We start from the raw sequence: 20,406 nt of genomic DNA on the forward strand, positions 1-20,406 counted from the left end.
ACAGAGTGATTACAGTTTGTGAACAAGATTTGGAACCATTCACCACGTTTCTACCGACTTGTTTACGAAACAGAAAAAAAACGGTCCCAGCTCGAACCAGAGAAAAAGGTTCTTCAGTACAAACTGTGGCTTTGTCCTTGGGCAAGTCGAGATTCAGTAACTCAATAAAAACCTCAGAGCCTCACACACAGTGTTGTCGCCCAGTGGAGCTGGACAGGGTCATTTTTAAAGTCTCATTTAGATAAATGATAGCAAATAAAACAGGAACAAGCTCTGTATCTGTGTGTTTCTGGGATTGTGTTTGGCTCTACATTAGTTATGTTACTAGGCTGTTCACAAGCTCAGCAGGATGGCTCAAACTCTGCAACATTTACACATGTATTATATCTCACAGAGAGAGGAGGACGGCTGAATTTGTCTAATTTCGCAAGAGTGTGTGTTTTTGTGGTGGGGAGACATTTTGCGGTGTTTGTGTGTGTTTACAAAACTCCATATAGGTGCGCACAGCCACAATTAAACTTCACATGTTTTACTCTAACCAGTTATATTTAATAAATAAATAATTGTAATTCTTAAAATCAACAAAATGTTCTTGGTCTTCTTTGTTATTTGGTGAATTCGAAAGTGAATGTGTGTGTGTTGCCCTGTGAAGGACTGGCGTCCCCTCTAGGGTGTATTCCCGCCTTGCGCCCAATGATTCCAGGTAGGCTCTGGACCCCCCGCAACCCTAAATTGGATAAGCGGTTACAGATAATGGATGGATGGATGAAAGGAAATCACTAATGCCATTGTTATATATTATGAACCAAACTTTTAATTTCTGCATTTATTAGTCCAGTGATAAGAAACATATTTTGGGCTTTCCTGTTTTGAAATGCTAGAAACACCTCTGTGACAAAGACTAAACTATTTTTAAAGCTCTTATTTTAAAACTGTCAAATGCCTATTTTTAAAGAAATTATCTGAAAACACATCATTCATAAACTTAATGAGTAAAGTGCATTGAATAAATATGTGCTGAATTTAAAATAACCAAATAAGTACATGGTGTCCACATAAACTACACTTGGAGGTGAGTTTGTATGTAAGCTTGGTAAAACAATGCAAATTGAATTAAGTCAGTCCAGTTCATTGTTGTATCTTGCTGAGTACTTGCAGATCAAATTGTGACATGCAAAGCATTTTCTAGAACATTCACACGCATCCAGGAAGTGGAACAGGAAACAGACAGACAGAGGCAACCCTGGCGTTCTTCAAACAGAACAGTCTGATACAGTAAGCGACATGGCGTGTGGGCCTCACATATTTCCCTTTAATTAACTCCATGAACCAAGCAAGCCAGTTATTTGTGGCTGCCCAGAGCAGGGCACGATGAATAATGCTCTATAGCTGATGATGGAAGTGAAAGATGCTGCATCAGTGAAGGAAATTTTGTTTAGATATTTTGGACACCTTCACTGCTTCTTTCAGAAATTGGTCTAAATCTATATTCTGTTTTTTTAGGAAAAGTAGACGTGTAATGTGGAAGAAATGCCATGGGAGTATCATATAACTTTTTTAATATTACATTTTTCTCACATTCATTTTTACATACTTATCAAGTTTTCTTCCAAATGCAAGCAAAACGCTCCAGACATACCTGCAGTATTCTTTTGCAGTTTCCTTAAAGCCCTGACGAGTCCTTTGTAGCCTTCAAAGCTCTTGTCGTTTTGACTGTACAGAAGTATTTTCTTGGCATCGGTGAAGAGCCGGGAGATTCTGTAAAAGATACAGCCACAGTAAATCAGGTACTGTTCCATAAACTATAGTCTACCACACTGTCTAATTAAGCTCATTTAGCTGCAGCAGAATTTTCCTTTTGTTTACTTTACTGCTACCAACTCCCTTTCAATCTGAGATTTTTGTTAGGAATCACAAGTTGCTTTGACGTAATGAGGGAGTTTGATATATGTATGCTATATCTGCTGTGAAAGGCTCCATTTTGTGACATTAAAAAGCCCAATTTTGACAGGAACTGAAACTGACAACAAAATGAGATGGCTTATATGAAAGCAGGGATTGTAGCAGGCTTACATGGAGTCATTAAAGTTTCCCACCACCCCAGGGGTCTCTCCGGGTGTGGGGTAGCGGAAGCAGGGATTGTTAGCATTGCAGATGATGCCTTGCACCCACGGCAGAGTGCCCGCTGAAGGCATGGCCTTGTTGGGAAAGTGGCCTAAAATAAAAGAAAATTTTAGTCAGCAAAATATTCAAGGCAAAACATGAATAAACCTTTGACATCAGTAAAATATATTTCTTGAATATAAAAAAAAAACTTGAACCAAATAACTGAAATATCTGACTGTGCACTGATCCAGTAAGGTTATGTTTTTTAGAAATATGTCTGTGAGATCATTATTTATTAGGAAAATATGTTGATGACAAAAAAATAAAATTTTTAAGCAATTTTTAACTATATATGGGATGTACTGTAATGGAATGTAACATTCATATGAAAACAGCCCAAACATTATTATTTTGAATTTCAATCAGTCTTTATATTTCAAAAACCCTGGGATTGCTTCACAATTTTCAAACAATTTAAATCATTTTTAGAATATGGCAACACAGTAAACTCATATTTCTTACAAAAATGTTAGAGACTTCTCCATTGGCTGCTACCTATTCCTGATAAGATGTTATCAGGAACATTATTGCCAAAGCAAATAAAATGACTATATTCTGACTTCAAGCATAACTCTCTCAACAAGTTTATCAGGTTTCTGCAAATCCGCTTCTGTTTTGATCCCTAGAAGAATACACCAGCCCAGGTTTAATACGTGAACAAGTAAGCCAATACATGTCAGTCACATTAAGGTAATCTAGAAGAATGAGTTATCTCTTTTGTGCCTTTTTTCACGCTCAGTAGAACTATGAACCATTTGGTAAGTGCAGTGTGTATTTTGTGTACAAAACCTTTTTCACAGATTATTTACCTTTCAGTGACTGCTGTCTATTTGAGATTTGTTTATTACAGATCATAATTGGGTGATAAGTATAAAAGTCTAGCCTTCTGCCCAGTTTGTATAATTTATACATTTGTAAATATTTCTTTTTCATTTAGACTGTGGTTTACTGGAAATTAAATAAATGAAAAATGGCCTTTGACATTTGGCACATTATTGTAGGTATATTTATAAATAGATTCTTTATAAAAATAACAATTGTTCTAAAACAACTTGATTAAATTCAGTTATGACATTAGGAAAGTAGAAAAATGGAAACAATAGCCAATAATTATTCAGACTGATAAAAAGATAATCTGAGGAAGAGTAGCATTTAAGGTATACAAAGACTCTTACTCCTAATGTAACAAGCTGTAAATCTCCAATTCACATTGGAATAACACAGCATAGGCAATCACTCTGAAAATCCTAAAGTTGTATTTTTTAGTGTTATTGCTTTACACGTAATTCCACATTGAGCCACTCGACATGTTGACCTCCTTGGGGCTTTGTACACTTTCCACACAAAAAAGCAAATATTGGCAGTTCCTCGTCTCAATTCAAATACTACAAGTTTAGGCTACTGCAAATAAAAACATGCCGACCTTGTTAAAATCATCCACCCAAGTCATGAGTCTAATTCCAATCGGTTGCTTGGTTATTTTTACAATTTTTGAATTTGGTTCTGTGTCAAAGCCTCATACAAAAATGGGTTAGAAGTAAATTGACCTACATTGGCTGCAATCACTAATTATAATTGCTGGACAAATTCAGATGAGAAATCTGGCATTGTGATCCCAAAGTATCTGGCATGATTGGCCTCAAATGAAGGTGAAAATGTGATACGTATGAATACACAGCCATGAAAGAGCTACTCTTGTTTATACCAAGATAGAAATCTTTTTAAGACATAAAATGAAAAGCACGATCACATGTTTATAAATGTGATATAAAAGGACACAAAGTCAAAACAATCACACATTTTAGCCGAATTTTTGTACATCATTTTGTTGAATATTTTGATGAAAAAATGAAATAACCTATTTGGCTGATGTGATGACAACTTGGCAAATGATAGCATCTGAAATGTACGCAATACATTTCAAATATATGGTAAGGACTTTTACCATAAATTTTAAAGAGCTCATGTCATAGAAAATGTTATTGTTTTGATGTAAATACAGTAAAAAATGTATGTATTGTGTAAACATCTGAGGGACATTTTCCATGTCACTGATGCCCTTTTATGACACTCTGGGGTCTAGTATGCAGATTTCTTTGCAACAATAGCAGTTGTAAAAAGGTTATATGTAAAACAACAGAGAACCAAATATTTAGAGGTTTTAAAACCTGCCATTAATTTCCAGCTTCATATATGTAAAGTAATCTACAAAAAAATTTCAATGTCTCAGTTTCAATGACTGTTACTATTATGTCATTAAAAGAAGAATATAAATGGATCCCTTAATAGAAATATGTTACAGGCCCTTTAAACGAAAAATGCACCTAGATGTGTTTGCATATTTTCAAGAAGAAAAGTGATTAAACTGAGTAAATTATTAATATAAATAATACATTTTATTCATTCTCTCAAAGATAGAGAGAATGAGAATTCATTCTCTCATTCTCTCTGTAATAATATGCCATTTTTGTAACGCAAATGTCAAAAACAAAAGTAGGCTTGTAATTGGGGTTCTCATAATCTTTAACTCATGTTACAGGTCAAGAACGGAACTGGAAGTGAGCAGAAAATTCTGGAACAGAGCACTTTCCATTTTCAAATTTTGGTGTGTGTCAGAGGTCACTTACATTCATGTTGCTCGTAGGGAGGATAGTGGAGTCGCACAGATATCAGAATGAAAAAGATGAAGAGAGGCCATACAATTTCAATGAGCAGCTGGATCTATGGAAGAAGAAAGAGAAATTACTGTTTTTGAAGTTGCGCCTTTCTCAGGTTAAATTCCTAAAGATCCTAAATGGCATGCTTAATCCTCAGGCACATTATTTCTGAGCACACAATGTTGCAACATAAGGCTGCCTACAGGGAAAAGACCAGAATGGAAAATGATATTTCTTTGGTGATACTCCCTAAAATATATTAAAATACATTGCTGAAAAAAATATGTAAGTGTTAAAGATTTCACATCAGTACTTTGTCCAAAATAGTTCACTATTTTTGGTTTACGTAACTTGATAACTTGATTCATTAAAACACCCACAGAATTGTGGTCCTAAATGGTGAAAATTGATTGGTTGGCATATTCTCAGGGAAAGGCCAATACACTGACAACAATTAGTTTGTTTTTTCTTTAATGAATGACTAAAGTTTCTATTCAAGAAATTTCAAGAACTGAGATGCTACAGGCAGTTGACCCACCTGCCCAAAAACAAAGTGAAAAGGCTCACTCTTTCATATCCATGTGAAGTAAAATGTTATTCATTTTTCAGCCTCAGGAAAAAGCTGAAAATATATATTCAGCAGAAATTTACAGAGACACTTTACAAGCTAATTACAAATTATTTTTATTATTATTTTTTGTATTTAATGTTTCCACTCTTACTATTTCCATGTCTCTAAAGTTGGTTGCATTTTCTTCTTTTTACAATTCAAATAATAAACATTTGTTTCTTGAAGTCTGTATCTGTGGGTGGTCAATTCATATTTCAGAGAGCACCAGCAGCTTCTTTATTAAAGTGTATAAGTGTCGTTTTGGTTGTTTTGTTTGGTCAATAATGGCTTCCAGATATTTCAAAACAATGTTATTTTGAGAAACATAATCCTATAAATACATCCAATTTTTTACAATTTATATGTGCCTAGAAGAGAATTTAAAGTGTGGGAGAATAAGATATTAGATGAAGATTTCTTTAAAATTATGAAAATTGCTGCACATTATCTCAGTTAATAAGCATTTTATAACTAGATTAATACTAGATTAATAAAGTCTTCTGAGTTTAAAAGCAGTACAAAGGCAGACCATGGATTTGCTCTGACTAAATTTGTCATTTCACTGCCTTGTGGTTAAAACCACAGTGTCTCTGTCATTTTAAAGTCTTGTCAGCCATTTTCTATGAGGCACATTTCTGTTTTGCTGGTGTCCCCAAAGAGTTAGTTTGTGTGTGTGTGTGCTTTTTTTGTGTACCTTTGTAATACAAACAGTGATAAACAGCTAGACAACAAAAAATTTGCCAAGCTCCACATGTGAACAAAATAGTTTAAAGGGGATTGTTGCCTCTGATGGGGGCTAACAGTAAAGGTGGAGCTTGTGTGCTGACAGATGATGCTGAAACATCAGCTGTTTAGAACAATACCTCTTTCATGAAGTTCCCCTACAACTGTTGGATGGCCCCCAAACCCTCAGCAGATGCTTCCATATGGTTTATAGACAGGGAATGTGCCCCATACATGACACTCAGAATCGATCTCAGGTTTCACTACTTGAACACATGCTAAACTTGGCCACTAATTGACTAGTTAATACAGGTGTGTTTGATTAAAGCAGTGTACTGGACTTAGGACACTGGACATTGGTCTTTGGCCCTCAGGGACAGAGCTGGACATTAAAGAATGTCACACTTGATTGTATAAGTGTTTCTGAAGCTTTAAAATATATTAAGTCATATATTTGATTAAATATATTTACAATATTTTGGGCCAAATATCTACCAGAAAAGTATTAATTCCTTAACAAATGTGAGAAAATCTGGATATAAATTATTTTGTAACTAATTTTATGGTTTTCTCAATGAGTATACAATCATCTACACTTCATCTACACACCATTTTGAACAGATTTAAATCAATTTACAGGTATTCTAGCCTCCTACGAACACTGACTAGCTCATAAGCATATTTGATACTTATAAGAACTTTTGAATTGTGAAATGTGAAAAGTACAGAGGAGGCAGAGGAGAATGCTGAATATTTCACAGCTATGGCCATTTTTTATTGCTAGTTTAGTTTTACCCAGTAATATTTTTCAAATGTCAAAAGAAAATTTCTAACATGAAGTGTAATTTTGTTTTGATCTTACGGTCTGTCTCCGTCGGTAGGTAAAGTTCTTCCACAAGAGCAAACCCAACTGAGTGGAGACGACCATCTTGCCCGTCCGTACCACCTCTCTGGACCTGCAAAGACAAGAAGGTGCCTGAGTCAGTAAGCTGTCCACAATGCCAAACTAATGACACACTTCATACAGCGACCCAGCAGAGCAGAACACATTGGTTTCTATTTGTTGGACGAGACTCACGCCACCCTTATCTCCAGAGTTTATAAAATGAGATGATGGGATGCCACCCAAAAACAGCACCAGCAGTATGTTGCACAAAAGTCAACAGACATTTGAACTGGTAAACATTTGAAGCCAGGAGACCACCCACTTTTGCTCCAGATAATCTATATCTGTATTCAGAAAATACACATAGGGTTTAAATTAAATGAGGCTAAAATGTAGACTGGTAAAGCTGCAACTGCCTCGGATTACTGAAGATTTTACTATTAGCCATTTCTCCCAAATACCAAATGGAACAGATGCCTTATGGCTTATCTGGCAGCTGACATTCATTGCTTCTAATTATCGCATAATTGACACTGAAGTGGAACACAAAGTGGCCCTCAAGATTATTTTATTCTTCCCAGCTCTAATATTGTAAACAACAAAATAAAAATCTGACTTGATAAAACACAATCAAACCATTTTTGCCTCCAGAGTTTATAAATAGATATATTTAAATAATTTTAATAATAATAAAGTTGTATAAGTAGGGACATTTGCATAAAATTATTTACTGGTGCTTACAGAAATGGTGGTACATAAAGATATGTCCAACTATACAAAATGGCTGCCCTTAAACAATGGGTTTGTTAAAGTACATAAACTGTTTTCTTCCATTAGTTTGAACCAATCATGTCGACTAAAGCTGTGTGCTACTTGTTGGGAAAGGAAGCTGTCTGCTTGTTATAGCACTGGTGGTCCAGTGGGTGGTTACTGGTAGCATTAGGATGGCCTTTTCATGTCTGCTTTGAAATCCTGGAGAGTAAATCCAGAAATCTTCAGGTTTATGAAATGATGATTAATGACTTTTCTTTAGTAGGAAAGGAGGGATACATCCACCTGTTCTACATAACCTCGGCTGGATGGCTGACATACTTGGAAAAGGAGGACAAATTAAAGAATAAAGATGGGTCTGTTTCTTCTTATATGTCTTTATTTCTGCAGCTCTTTGAACTGTGGCAGATGGCCAGTTACAACGAATATGGCGCCCCTATCGGTTCTGTCAGCGAACTGCAATTTTGTCTTTTGTTTTTCTTGTTTACCACAGTTTTTTCTCTCACTGCTGATGTAGACCATAGTGAGGATGTAAGGTGCATTAATATGATATTCGCTAAAGCCTAGGCAGCTATTTTCTGCAATGTTTAGTGATAACATATGAAAATATGAAGTATTTTCTTTGGTTTTGTTATTATTAACTGCTGTCATTCACTTTGGAGTGCAGAATTTGGGAAATAAAAATGAAAAACATTAGCCCCATGTTTTCAATTCTTATGGTTTATATAAATTTATTAACCATATGGTTTTTCTTCTGTCTCAATGTTTTGTCATATAAGATTTTTACAACAAAAAATATCCAGTGTCAAATGCTATTAAACATAAAGCATGGGTAGCTATACAGTGTGTGTGTGTGTGTGTGTGTGTGTGAGAGAGAGAGAGAGAGAGAGAGAGAGAGAGAGAGAGAGAGAGAGAGACTAAAAGGAGAAAAAGAGACTGATTTTTAGTCAGGAAACAATGTAACTGAGACACAATTTAAAGGAGGAAAAAACGAGAGAGCGAGAGACAGAGAGAGAGAGAGAGAGAGAGAGAGAGAGAGAGAGAGAGAGAGAGAGACTAAAAGGAGAAAAAAAGACTGCTTTTTAGTCTGGGAACAATGTAACTGAGACACATTTTAAAGGAGGAAAAAACGAGAGAGAGAGAGAGAGAGAGAGAGAGAGAGAGAGAGAGAGAGAGAGAGAGAGAGAGAGAGAGAGAGAACAGAGGGAGGTTACTGTCGGTCATTTTGCTAAAGCCCCACCACAACAGGAAACCCAGCGTTACATTAACACAAGTTCAGAAACACATACATATATAACATACAGCATATAGCAAGCATACAACCTATGACCAGATGTTCGTTTTTATTAGATGCCGTTTTGGATTTATTAATGAATCCATTAATTCATTAACCGTGGGACGTTGGGGGCTGGGGGTGATGGGGCTTTACTCTGGACAGCTTAGGAAGGAACAGATGCTCGACTCACGAGAGTAAGGTCTTCCTTTGTGCTTCAGTTTCACCTTTTTACCACAAAAATGCGCGAAGGTCTCTGAAGAGCACAAACTTAAAAGTCCAGAGGAATGTTATAACGCTCCATCTGGAGACAACAGCAAACTGCGAGCCACGAGACACAAGAAAATGAGCAATGTTCTTAAAAGTGACATAAATACATCGTGTCATTCCAAACCCAGGGGTCACTTAAACCCAACACATACGTTTATGCGGTTGTCATACTCTCTGAAACGCGTTGGATAAATACAGGTTACATTCATTTTTAACCCAGGCTTTGAGTCCTGACAAAGAAAGCCACCGAATAACACTTATTTTCGAGCTGAACACACTTCAGTATTTCCAGCATTATAGATTACAAAGAGGTGGACGACTTTTCTGATGCATTACCGCAATTTTCGGAACTTCTCAGCATCGTTTTTAACTGGGAAAAATACATTAAAGAAAAATGAAAACTAATTCACAAAACCGCCTGCACTCACCCTCGCTACTCAGTGGAGACTGTTTGTGTTCATAAATGTTAAGTCCTTCCGAGAAAGAATTGAGGGAAAAAAACTGGTCCTCTTCTCCTCTACGTAGAACCGTTACTCTCTCCTTCTCTGTCTGTCTGTTGTGTTGTGCTTTTTTTTTCGCTCCTCCACGTTTTTATACCGCCAGCCGCGTGGCCCCTTTAAGAGCTGCGAGCAGGCGAGGTAACTCTCGGTCAAAGCTGTGAGAGTTTTACGGGCCCCTCCCGCGCTGAAACACAAGCACGTGCGGACCCAAAACAGCTCTTAAACCGGCAACGGCTCCGGCTGCGGACACGTTCATTTAACCTTCTTTTGTTTTTCTGAACGTGCAATAACGCAAATTATAGAAATGTTTAAAACGACGTTCCATTGTGTTTGAATGTGGGTTTTCTACATGTTGTGTATTTTTATTTCATAGTGGCTTTTTATGTTTAAACATTCAATCCTCTAAAAACAAACGCCATTTTGATGAAGGTTGTCATGAACGCAAAGAAAAGGCTGTCCTAAAGTTAGCGTACACCCCTAACCGTGAATTCAGATCTTAGGTGGACACTGTGCCCATTGTGGACACGGGTGTTCGGTTACATTGGTGTCATCTATGTATAACAAGGGTAAAATGAAATGACATGCTCTACATTCAGCTATGATCTGAATTCCGAGGTCAAGTCCCTGACCTCACTAATACTAATGCAACCAAATCCTCACATCAGTGTTCCATCATCATGTATTAAGCCTCCTCAAAAGGGTAGAAGCAATTCCTGCAGCTGTTAAAAGGGACAACCTACTTACACTATTGGATAAGTGAGTGTCCACAAACATCAAAATTCAGTTACATGCTTGGGTTGTTCCACAAAAATGAAATTGAAATAACGTTATTATTTATATTCTAAAGTGATAAGTTTGCACATACATGTGGTGAAAGTGTAACAGAAGATGCTGATTGGCTTGGGTTTATAGGTTAAAATATAACAAACTGCCATTAGGTGGGATATTTACTGAATAACTTTAAGAAAAGTGCCAGCAATTATACAACAGTCCATAATTCAACAGCTGAAAGCTTTGTACTAATTTATTAACCTCAGCATATTTGGTTTCTAGCTTTATGAGTTAGTTTCAATGGAGTTGGACAGATATGCTACAAATCAAAACCAGGCAAAATGTTCAGATTGTGCCACATGTAACCTTGAAGTTTTTCTTAGTCTGACCATGTGACTTGTGCTTGCATCCTGTTTTTGTAGTCTCCTGTCTCTGTGCACTGGGGTAGGTATGTGGCAGACCACTCAGCAAAAACACACCCGACCCACACACCTCTTCCTCAATTCTCTGATGGATCTGCTGAGTTAAGGATTTGTTTGGATAGCCCATGTTGGTTTTCGAAATCCAAAGTTAGAGACCATCATTTGATAATAAAATTTCCAGTCAAGCCAACTTACATATAAGTTATGCATTTTTAGCATCAGCACAACTGGAACAATACACAATGTGTTTATTTATTGTCACATATTTGGCTTTATTACAACTTCCATTTGCTTTCAGTTTTTTCAATGAAAAACTCAGAGGTATTTTTCCCCCACACCTATGATGTTCAATCATAAAACTTTACCTGCATTTTCTTATCCAGGTAGTCCCAAACACACTCAAGGATGGGCTCTGCACAGGTCAATCTATTGTGCTGAGAACATCATCAGTTTATTTGACTTTTAAATTTCTTCTGGTGGTGACATGGTCCTGCATGGTTGTTAGGTATCATATTTTCCCTGTATCTTTAAAATGTTTTTAAAACTTTTGGACTACTCTTTTTTCAGCTGTTTTACTTTGTCTTTCCTCTATTCAGTGGAAGTAGGCTATTGTTAATATCTCATCTTGACTGGAAATTACGTTAATGAAAAACCGGCTCTGTCTTTTGCACATTGCTGTATATAACCAATATGAATTATGACAACAATCATGCAAGATTGTTTACAATTTTCAGGTCTGACAAATTTACTACTATGGTTGTATGCCTGTGAATTGTAGTAAAAACTGATAAGATATGAATCATAGTATTTTGGTAAAGTAATATTCTAAATGTGATGATGCATCTATTTCTAATGACATGCTAACACTGACCAATGTAAGATGGACATTGACCTCATTTCATCATGTTTTCCGTGTTGTAACTCGAAAGAATGCCAATGATGGGCTTGTTGACCAGCTGGTGAGAGAAAATCAGGTGCAGCAGTTTCTAAGCTACTAAAAAAACACCATATGAAGTCTTTTTCATGCTAAATAGCAGTTATTAAGCTCAGAGGATTATGTTTTTAAAGATAATATTAATATTTAAATGTAATATTAGCATTTTTATAGAAATGTACTTAACGAACTTCAAATACACCTAACGTACCAACAGAAAATACAGTTTGTGAAAATGGGGTAATAAAAAGCAAAACAATAAAGGAAGTTATCACTGTGGTCAAATCAGGACATGCAGTAGAAGAATCTTCTAGATCAGTTACTACATTCATTCATTCATTATCTGTAACCGCTTATCCAATTTAGGGTCGTGGTGGGTCCAGAGCCTACCTGGAATCATTGGGCGCAAGGCAGGAATACACCCTGGAGGGGGCGCTAGTCCTTCACAGGGCAACACAGACACACACACATTCACTCACACACTTTTGAGTCGCCAATACACCTACCAACGTGTGTTTTTGGACTGTGGGAGGAAACCGGGGCACCCGGAGGAAACCCACACGAATACGGGGAGAACACATCAACTCCTCACAGACAGTCACCTGGAGCGGGAATCGAACCCTCCAGGCCTCTGGAGCTCTGTGACTGCGACACTATGCCGCCCAGTTACTACATGTCATTGCTAATAATTTTATATAACAGAAAGAATGTTTTTTTAAGTGCTACCTATTTCAGAAACAATAGATACTTGTAACTATGTTACAAAGCAACACAGTATCACTGACACAAAGCACCACCCTTAAAAATCACAAAAACCTACTTAACAGATAATGGTTTCCCTTATGGTGAATTCTAAACACAAGCGAGTAAATAAGCATGTGCCCAAACAAAGAAGTAATACAGATATGGAAGGGTTAATGCTAACAATAATATCACACAGAGGCTAAAGCATTCTGCCCAGCAGTCTTATTGGCTCTAACATTGAGAGATGGCCAGTTTGATCCCCTTTGATCCCTCAGCCTTGCAAAGCCAGGAGTCATGAGAGAGCACATCTGGCAACACTCTATGGGTGGGAGATGGCCCCAAATCTCTCCGTTCATTACAAAAGCTGTGCCAGCACAGGCTTCTGTCAGTGAATGTGAGATCTATGCCACTCTCCTCCAGCATGTGGGTCTTTCTTGTGATATTGCTTTACAAAATGCTAAAAAGTAACTGTTGTTGACATTGTGTGTCTCATAGAAAGCATGTGCTTGTCCTCGCCTACTCCGTGTTGATGGCATCCTGTGTGATAGAGGGGTTTCATCTAATAACTAATGGGGTGGAACTGGGGCTCATTAATGCACTAACAATTAGGTGTAAATTTGCCCAAACATTAATAATATTTAAAAAATAGTGCCAACCCCTTCCCAAATATAGCTGTGATGGAAGCCCTGTTCAGTTGTACGATCAACAGTCTAACCATTTTCAATATTTCAAGCTATTCTGTTGGATATACACCACGTCATTCCAATTAGTATTATTTTCTTTTAAACTCAGCCAGAGCAGTAATGTATACGACAGGTGGGGCCCGCTCTTCCTGTGTGCATTACGTCAGTGCTATGTCGTTGCCCTTTTAAGTAAACGTCTCAGTTCTGGCGATGCTGTTCTGCAGCAAAACGGCGCTGAGAGGAAAACAACTGCTCGAAAATAAAAGAGAAAAATACTGCGTGTTGAGGGGGATATATTACATTTTGACAAACGAACAGTCGAGCTAACATCTTTAAACCCGACACACGACATGTGTACATTATGCTAATGAAACTGAAAAGCTGAAAGAAAGAAGCACAGAAATAAACACTCCTCATTTCAAGTCATAAAACAAACAGTTAATATATGGCACATGAGTTATGCGCTTTGGTTTGACCATCCACTCAATGCAACTATCCCTCCTCACCTTTCTTTTAAAGGGGGTGTTCAACTATTTTGAAAACTGTGTAATGAAATGGTTTAAACGTAAGTCCTCTAGGGTGATGTGAAATATGGTCCATCTTAGAGAACGTAATCGAGTCAGAACTCGTACTCCCTAATTTGTGATAGGAACCAGACGTCTGAAGTATTTCACAGAATGCTGTTGCTTAGATTGTAACCTCTGTTTGACTATATCTCTAGAATTGAGTTTTTACAAAACTCCTAATCAATTTCTTCACATTAACAGTTGGGTTATGCAGAAACATTAAAACTACAGTCCAAATCAAAGATGAAAAGGATTCTGGGGTTGTGGGTTCGAGTCCTGCTCCGGGTGACTGTCTATGAGGAGTTCAGTGTGTTCTACTCGTGTTCGCATATGTGTCCTGCGGGTGCTCCGGTTTCCTTACACTGTCCAAAAACACCTTGGTAGGTGACTGGTGATTCAAAAGTGTCCCTGGGTGTGAATGTGTGACTGTGTGTCACCCACTTATGAGTCTTGGTATCTCTCAAGGTTTTTTCCTCATGCACTAAAGGCTTTTTTTATGCCACTGTCACTGTTGGCTTGCTCATATGAGACTTGGATGTGGATCTCAGTAAAGCTGTTTTGGTGACTTTCTGTTGTGAAAAGAGCTATGTAACTAAAATAATATTTGATTTTTAACTACAAATCAGACAGTAAGTTCACACATCCCATGGAACAAAAGTGCCTTGAGACTGGTGCTGAAAGTTGACTGAGCTGTACAGAAATGTTTATCAGCTGGGGTTTTACATTACAAGTTGGTAGAAAAAAGTGATTTTTGATGACCATATAATACAATTTTGTACATTGTACCTTCATACCTTTTGAAATAACAGCAAAGACCACCATGAACGTGTAGATCCTGAGTTTGGTGTGTGTCACTCGTCATGATGGATCAAACAAAGAGTGAAACTGTTAAGTTCTTCTTGAAAGGAAAGGCCTTCCAGTGATGTAAAGTGATTTTATAGCATGTGAAATAAAAAATGATGTCATCAGCAGACATAATGAACTAGTTTAAATAAATAGGGTGCAGCAGGTAGTGTCGCAGTCACAGCTCCAGGAACCTGGAGGTAGTGCGTTTAAGTCAACTTGTCTACGTGGAGTTAGGTGTGTTCTACCCGTGTACACGTGGGTTTCCTCTGGATACTCCAAAACATACTTTGGAAGGTGGCCTGGAGACTCAACAATGTCATAGATGTGAGTGTGTGGCCCTGTGAAGGACAAGCGCCCCCTCCAGGGTGTGTTCCTGCTTTTGCGGGTAGGCTCTGGACTCACCACGACCCTGAATTGGATAAGCGGTTACAGACAATGAATGAATGGATGAAGGAAGTAATAAATATGGAGGCAGTTATACAAAACACATCTCACAGCTCAGCTGCTAGCTAATAACAAGCATAGTATATGGAACGACATTGTTTACGCCAACGACTGAAATAAGATAAGTTATTGTAAAATCAGTGGGATTCCTGTTCAACGGTTCCACAATGAACCGAATTCAAGCCAATTCGAAATGGATGTCGCCTCTTAACCTTGGAATAAAGCAATTGAACTGGCTTGTTAGCCTAGATTTAACTTTATACGGTCAGTAGACAAAACAATGTGGATCTGTGGAGGAAAACAGCTTAATGCTCCCCCATTCAGTCTTCTGCGTGCTGTTTGTCCGATAGTAACCTCGGTGAGGGAGAGGGAGTTTTGTTTGGCTAAAAATAGCGTTGATACTGCAGCATATGAATAGCAGTATTATTCTGCTTTCCCTTAAAATATCGCCTGAAAGAAGCTTTATTCCGTGCAACTGCATCGAAAATAGGATCTGGACGGTATCGAAGGCTCTTTCGGCTGACAAATCTTGAGCTGTTTTAAAACGTACATTTTCTTAAGGAACAACGAACCCTCGACACGCCATGGCCGCGCTTTGTTTACTTTAAGGTACGACGACTGTGGTATATTTTATCTGAGGTAAAATAGAGGAAGAGATGTTATTTGTTTTAATCTAAGATAATAAAACCGTTTTCAAAAGGGAAAGAGAGGAAAGACCTCCTTCCTTCTCATCTTTCTCGTTCTCTCTGGAGATGACCGATAGTAACCTCGCCTCTGCTATAAACTGGGTGAAAGGGAACATGACGTCACTAATACGAATCCACATACACCGATCAGTCAAAACACTATTGTAATATAATCTCTTATTTTGTAGTTTGTGCCAATTATTTCTTAAATGTCTCTAGGCTACTGATTGTTTTGTACTTGTATCGTCGGACATAGTTGTATGTTTGTACCCTTTTCAGCATTTCAAAATAATAATAATAATAATAATAATAATAATAAGAAGAAGAAGAAGAAGAAGAAGAAGAAGAAGAAATAACACTAAAATGCCCACCTTGTTTCTACATTCAGCGTCCATTGTATATATAAAGTCAGTGACAGTAGCTCATCTGTTGTCACAGGACACTGCTGACTCAGTATTTATGTTTGGTGGATTTTTCCCAGTTCACCAGTGACAATGGGGTGTTTAAAATCTCAAGCAAGACTGCTTTGACGAATCCTCTCCTGTCAATGAACACAAAAAATACCATGCTACCAACATATCAGCATCCCTGCAGCAGGGAGAATGACATAACATCTGAAAATACATGTTCTGTGGTGGTCCTATCAGAGTCCTGACCATTAAAGTACACAATGAAAGGGGGCTAATAAAGTATGCAAAGCAATAGATGGATAACTAACTATACTGTAATTGTAGAACAACAAAGTGCTCGTTTATGAAAAGTGAGGCCAACAAAATGGAGAAAGACATTCAAAGTAAAAAAAAAACTGTGTGAGGGAAGGTCTTCTAACCACAGAGCATATGTTCATGATATATAGGAAATGCAGACAAGATAACTAACGTTATCTCTATGGGCCGGCTTGAGTTAGGAAAAAAGACGTTTCAAGCAACTGATCTTTATATATATGCCCCAAAGCACTTTTAGTTTTCCAGAAGTTCCTCATACCTTCAAAATCCATCCTCAAAATGGGAGTTTTCCTCATTTTTGGATCTCACTTTCAAGCCAAATGCAGGCTTACAGTGAGAAGTGTAGACATGTATTTCAACAGATATAGCATTTTTCAGTGTGACAAGAGTGTTACTTTAAAATTTCTAACATGAGCAATGTATGTCCATTTAGTCTAAATGTAAAGAGCCAATTGGACCGGTATACTAAGTTGATTATGTTTAATTAAATTGAATACATTAAAAAATCTATTTCCTGTTATGTATATATACTAAGTGTGACCTAAGAACTGTGAATTCTGCCATGGTTGTTTACAAGGTTAAGTTCCCAGTCTATGCCTATTATAAGTATAACTCTATCATACTCATCTATTGATCCTCAGTCTTAATTCACCCCTTGCAGAGTTAGATTAGGCACCAGTTTAGCTCTAAACCAGCAGCCCATATACCTGTAGTGCTTGGATTTATATTAAAATCCTGCTCCTAGTTTATCAAGAAAACGCTAAAAATAATGGTTCTACAAGGGTTAATTGGTAAAGAAAATGGTTTTTATAAAAATCCCTAAACACCCGAAGAACCATTTACTTGATTAAAGGGTTTTTTCATCATAAAAGTGCTCTTCAGATTGTTGGACAGTATGCCATAGATAGTTCTGTATAGCACCTTTTAAAAAGTGTTCTGAATGGTACCAAAAAAAATAAATAAAGGTGCTATATAGAACCATTTATAACACATTCTCTATGAATCTGAAGAACCCTTTTATAATGAAAAGAACCCTTTAATCATGCAAAATGTTCTTTGAGTGTTCAGGGTTCTTTATAGAACCATTTTCCTTACTAAAGAACCCTTGTGGATTGCATGTGGACAGCAGAGTGGCACAACAGGTAGCATCACTATCACACAACTGCAGGGTTGTAGGTTCAAGTTCCTCACTGGTTCCAACGTTAGCTTGATGTGCTTTCCCTGTGTCTGCATGGGCCTCCAGCACAGCCCAAAAGACATGTCTGTATGTGGGTTGGAGATTATGTATATATGTTTGGTTGTAATATTCTGGAGGGGTATTATTGTAATCTTTATATGTGTACATATATATGTATTTCAAAATGTCAATCTCAAAAACACAAACATCAGTATCTATAAATAAAAAAATAACACTGTTCTCAGTTCAACACCATAAGCGGCTTCCGTCAACACTAGCCTCGCTTGCTTCAGTAGCCTGGCTGCTCTCCCTCTCTCTCTTTCTGCTTCCTGTCTGCATTGAATACCCTGCAGCTGCTCCACCACAGAGAGGCTTTGAGAGACAACAGCTGGTAAGGACACCCTGGTTTTATTTCACACTTGGTGTGGGGGCTGTCCCCAGGACCCATGTGAGTTTTCTTCTTGCCGGTAATCTGTGAAATTCATTGATTTTTATGTTGGTTTTTTTTCCATGCTTTGTGTTTTCAGAACAGACCGTTTTTGTCCACTGCCCCCTTACCAGACCTCTACTGGTCAGAACTGCTTACAGGGCACCAAGGCCGGCCATGGCCTCCTCCTCAGTTCACTCTCAGACACTCACAGGTTTGTACTTGATCAGAGTTATGTGTGTTGGAAAAGATTTTCAACAGTTTCAATTTAGAAATGAAAATGTAAAAAAATAAAAAGATTAAATGTACAAATGTACCACTATCATATAAGCATTCACTCTGTTCACAGATTTTAACACATCCATTGGTCATTCTGACCATTCTTCCACTGTGAGAAGACAACTCTATACGGTGAATCATAAAAGATGTGGTGCTATCAATAAGCCCTTACTAAGAAAAGGAAATAGACAAAAATGCTAACACTGTTGAATAAAACAAAGAAGCTGGTAGGTTTTCAGAACAATCGCCTGATCACACCAGAGCCTGGACCTCAATGTCACTAAATGAGTTTGGGATTTCTTGAGTTGTTTCACTGAACTGTGGAGGTCTGTAAAAACATCACTGAGAGCAAGTAGTGATATTAAATATTTTCTATCTGTTATTTGTGCCAAACAGGATAGTCCAAAAAAAAACTGAATCTGTTAGCTGCTAAAATGTTGAAGTTTCTAGTGTTGTACTCCTTGTAATTCCTGGTAATGCCCTTCATGGTTTTAGCAGTGTGGCAAAAGGCCAGTGTACTCTAAAAGAATGTACTTGCCTCAATCACACATCGAGTCCCACACGAATACACTGCCACTGCACACAAAGTTCACAGTATGTTAGCTAATGTTCTGTGTTTTGCTCAGAAAAAAAAAACTGTTGCAATAATATGATACAGTGCATTCATATATCTACATTCATATCTATATTCATATATCTATATTTCACAAATTCTTAACAACTAATAATACAGTACTATTTTTTTCAGTGTTTGGTGTGTCTGTCATCAGCTTATATTTTCATGGCATTTCAGGATCTTAAAGATTTCAGCAGGACTCCATGCCTTCACATATAAAAAAATCTGTGTGTCTGCATGCACCTTTAAGTGAAAGACTTTTCCTGTGTTTAATATATATAAAAGGACCTCAAGGTGAGTGGAGAATTTCATTCTGTGTGACATTAAACTATATTTAGGTGTGTATTTGAAGGACAGAGAGCAGACAGCATTGTGAACGGCCGTAGAAAACCTCAGTGAGTAAGCAATCTCCAGCTGAAAAAATAAACAGGAAAGGGTTTGATCCAAAGGTCTGGAAGATCATGTAAGCTTTGCCAGCAGCACGTGAGGAGTGAAGGAGGTCCCCCCTCTAACCCCAAAATTGTGGTATCTTCCATTGTGGGATCACTTGCAAAGGACATCCCACACAATCTTTCACATGAGGGTTCATGGAGTTGTGTAATATAATCTTTGTAACACAAATATGATTTCTAAATAACAAAGAGTATATGATGTCGTGGTGCTGAAATTTTTTTTCTCCCTTCTTTCGTCTAATGCTGTTCTTTTTTAGTGATCAAATATAGTTTAAAGGCGAATGTGTTCAGTGCTTAAACATAAAATTGGTATTGTCATGAGAGAACAAAAGAACAATGGCAATCACTATCATGACACCATCATTAAAACAAATATATATATAACTTACTAATTTAATAAAATATGGAGCATATTTGAATAAATACATGCCTCAAGCTACTACATGGACTACGTAAATACAGGCCTACAACATGCATGGAGTGTTAGGAAAAATGTACATTAGAAAATATTACAATGAAAGTGCAGTAGAAACAAATGCATGTTCACTGGTCATTTTGGGTGTATTTTCAAATAAAATTTGTGACTCCTGGTTCCTGTCACCACAACTGCCAAAGTCTAAATTATACCAGTACTTTGAAAAAAATCTGATAGAATTTCACTTTAAGTAAGGGCTATTTTCTCTTATTTGTGAGTTTAGAATTGAACTGAGGATTTGGGGGTTTGCCAGAAAGGGAAGGAATCTTTTTTCACGTGAAATAAAACAAAACTTTAACAAGA

At 37.3% G+C, this 20,406-nt stretch overlaps 1 protein-coding gene and 1 long non-coding RNA gene across 3 annotated transcripts in view; one reads left to right on the plus strand and one right to left on the minus strand.

Moving 5' to 3' along the window:
• Window positions 1-9,911, minus strand: part of abca1a (ATP-binding cassette, sub-family A (ABC1), member 1A) — a 45,726-nt gene extending 35,815 nt beyond the window's left edge. For both annotated transcript variants that reach the window (XM_066662176.1, XM_066662175.1), the window contains exons 1-5: window positions 9,785-9,911; window positions 7,019-7,112; window positions 4,794-4,887; window positions 2,074-2,215; window positions 1,640-1,758 (exon numbers count right to left, since the gene is read on the minus strand). In XM_066662176.1, coding sequence (XP_066518273.1) covers window positions 1,640-1,758; window positions 2,074-2,215; window positions 4,794-4,887; window positions 7,019-7,084 — 421 coding nt within the window. In that variant the 5' untranslated portion in view covers window positions 7,085-7,112; window positions 9,785-9,911. The remainder of the gene's footprint in view (window positions 1-1,639; window positions 1,759-2,073; window positions 2,216-4,793; window positions 4,888-7,018; window positions 7,113-9,784) is intronic.
• An 8,210-nt stretch (window positions 9,912-18,121) lies between these two features.
• Window positions 18,122-19,113, plus strand: LOC136674855 (uncharacterized). The gene is made up of 3 exons (XR_010796104.1): window positions 18,122-18,245; window positions 18,382-18,495; window positions 18,631-19,113. It is a non-coding gene; the product is annotated as an uncharacterized lncRNA (long non-coding RNA).
• The last annotated feature ends 1,293 nt before the right edge of the window (window positions 19,114-20,406 follow it).

Source organism: Hoplias malabaricus, chromosome 2, assembly GCF_029633855.1.
Source record: "Hoplias malabaricus isolate fHopMal1 chromosome 2, fHopMal1.hap1, whole genome shotgun sequence".
NCBI lineage: Eukaryota > Metazoa > Chordata > Actinopteri > Characiformes > Erythrinidae > Hoplias > Hoplias malabaricus.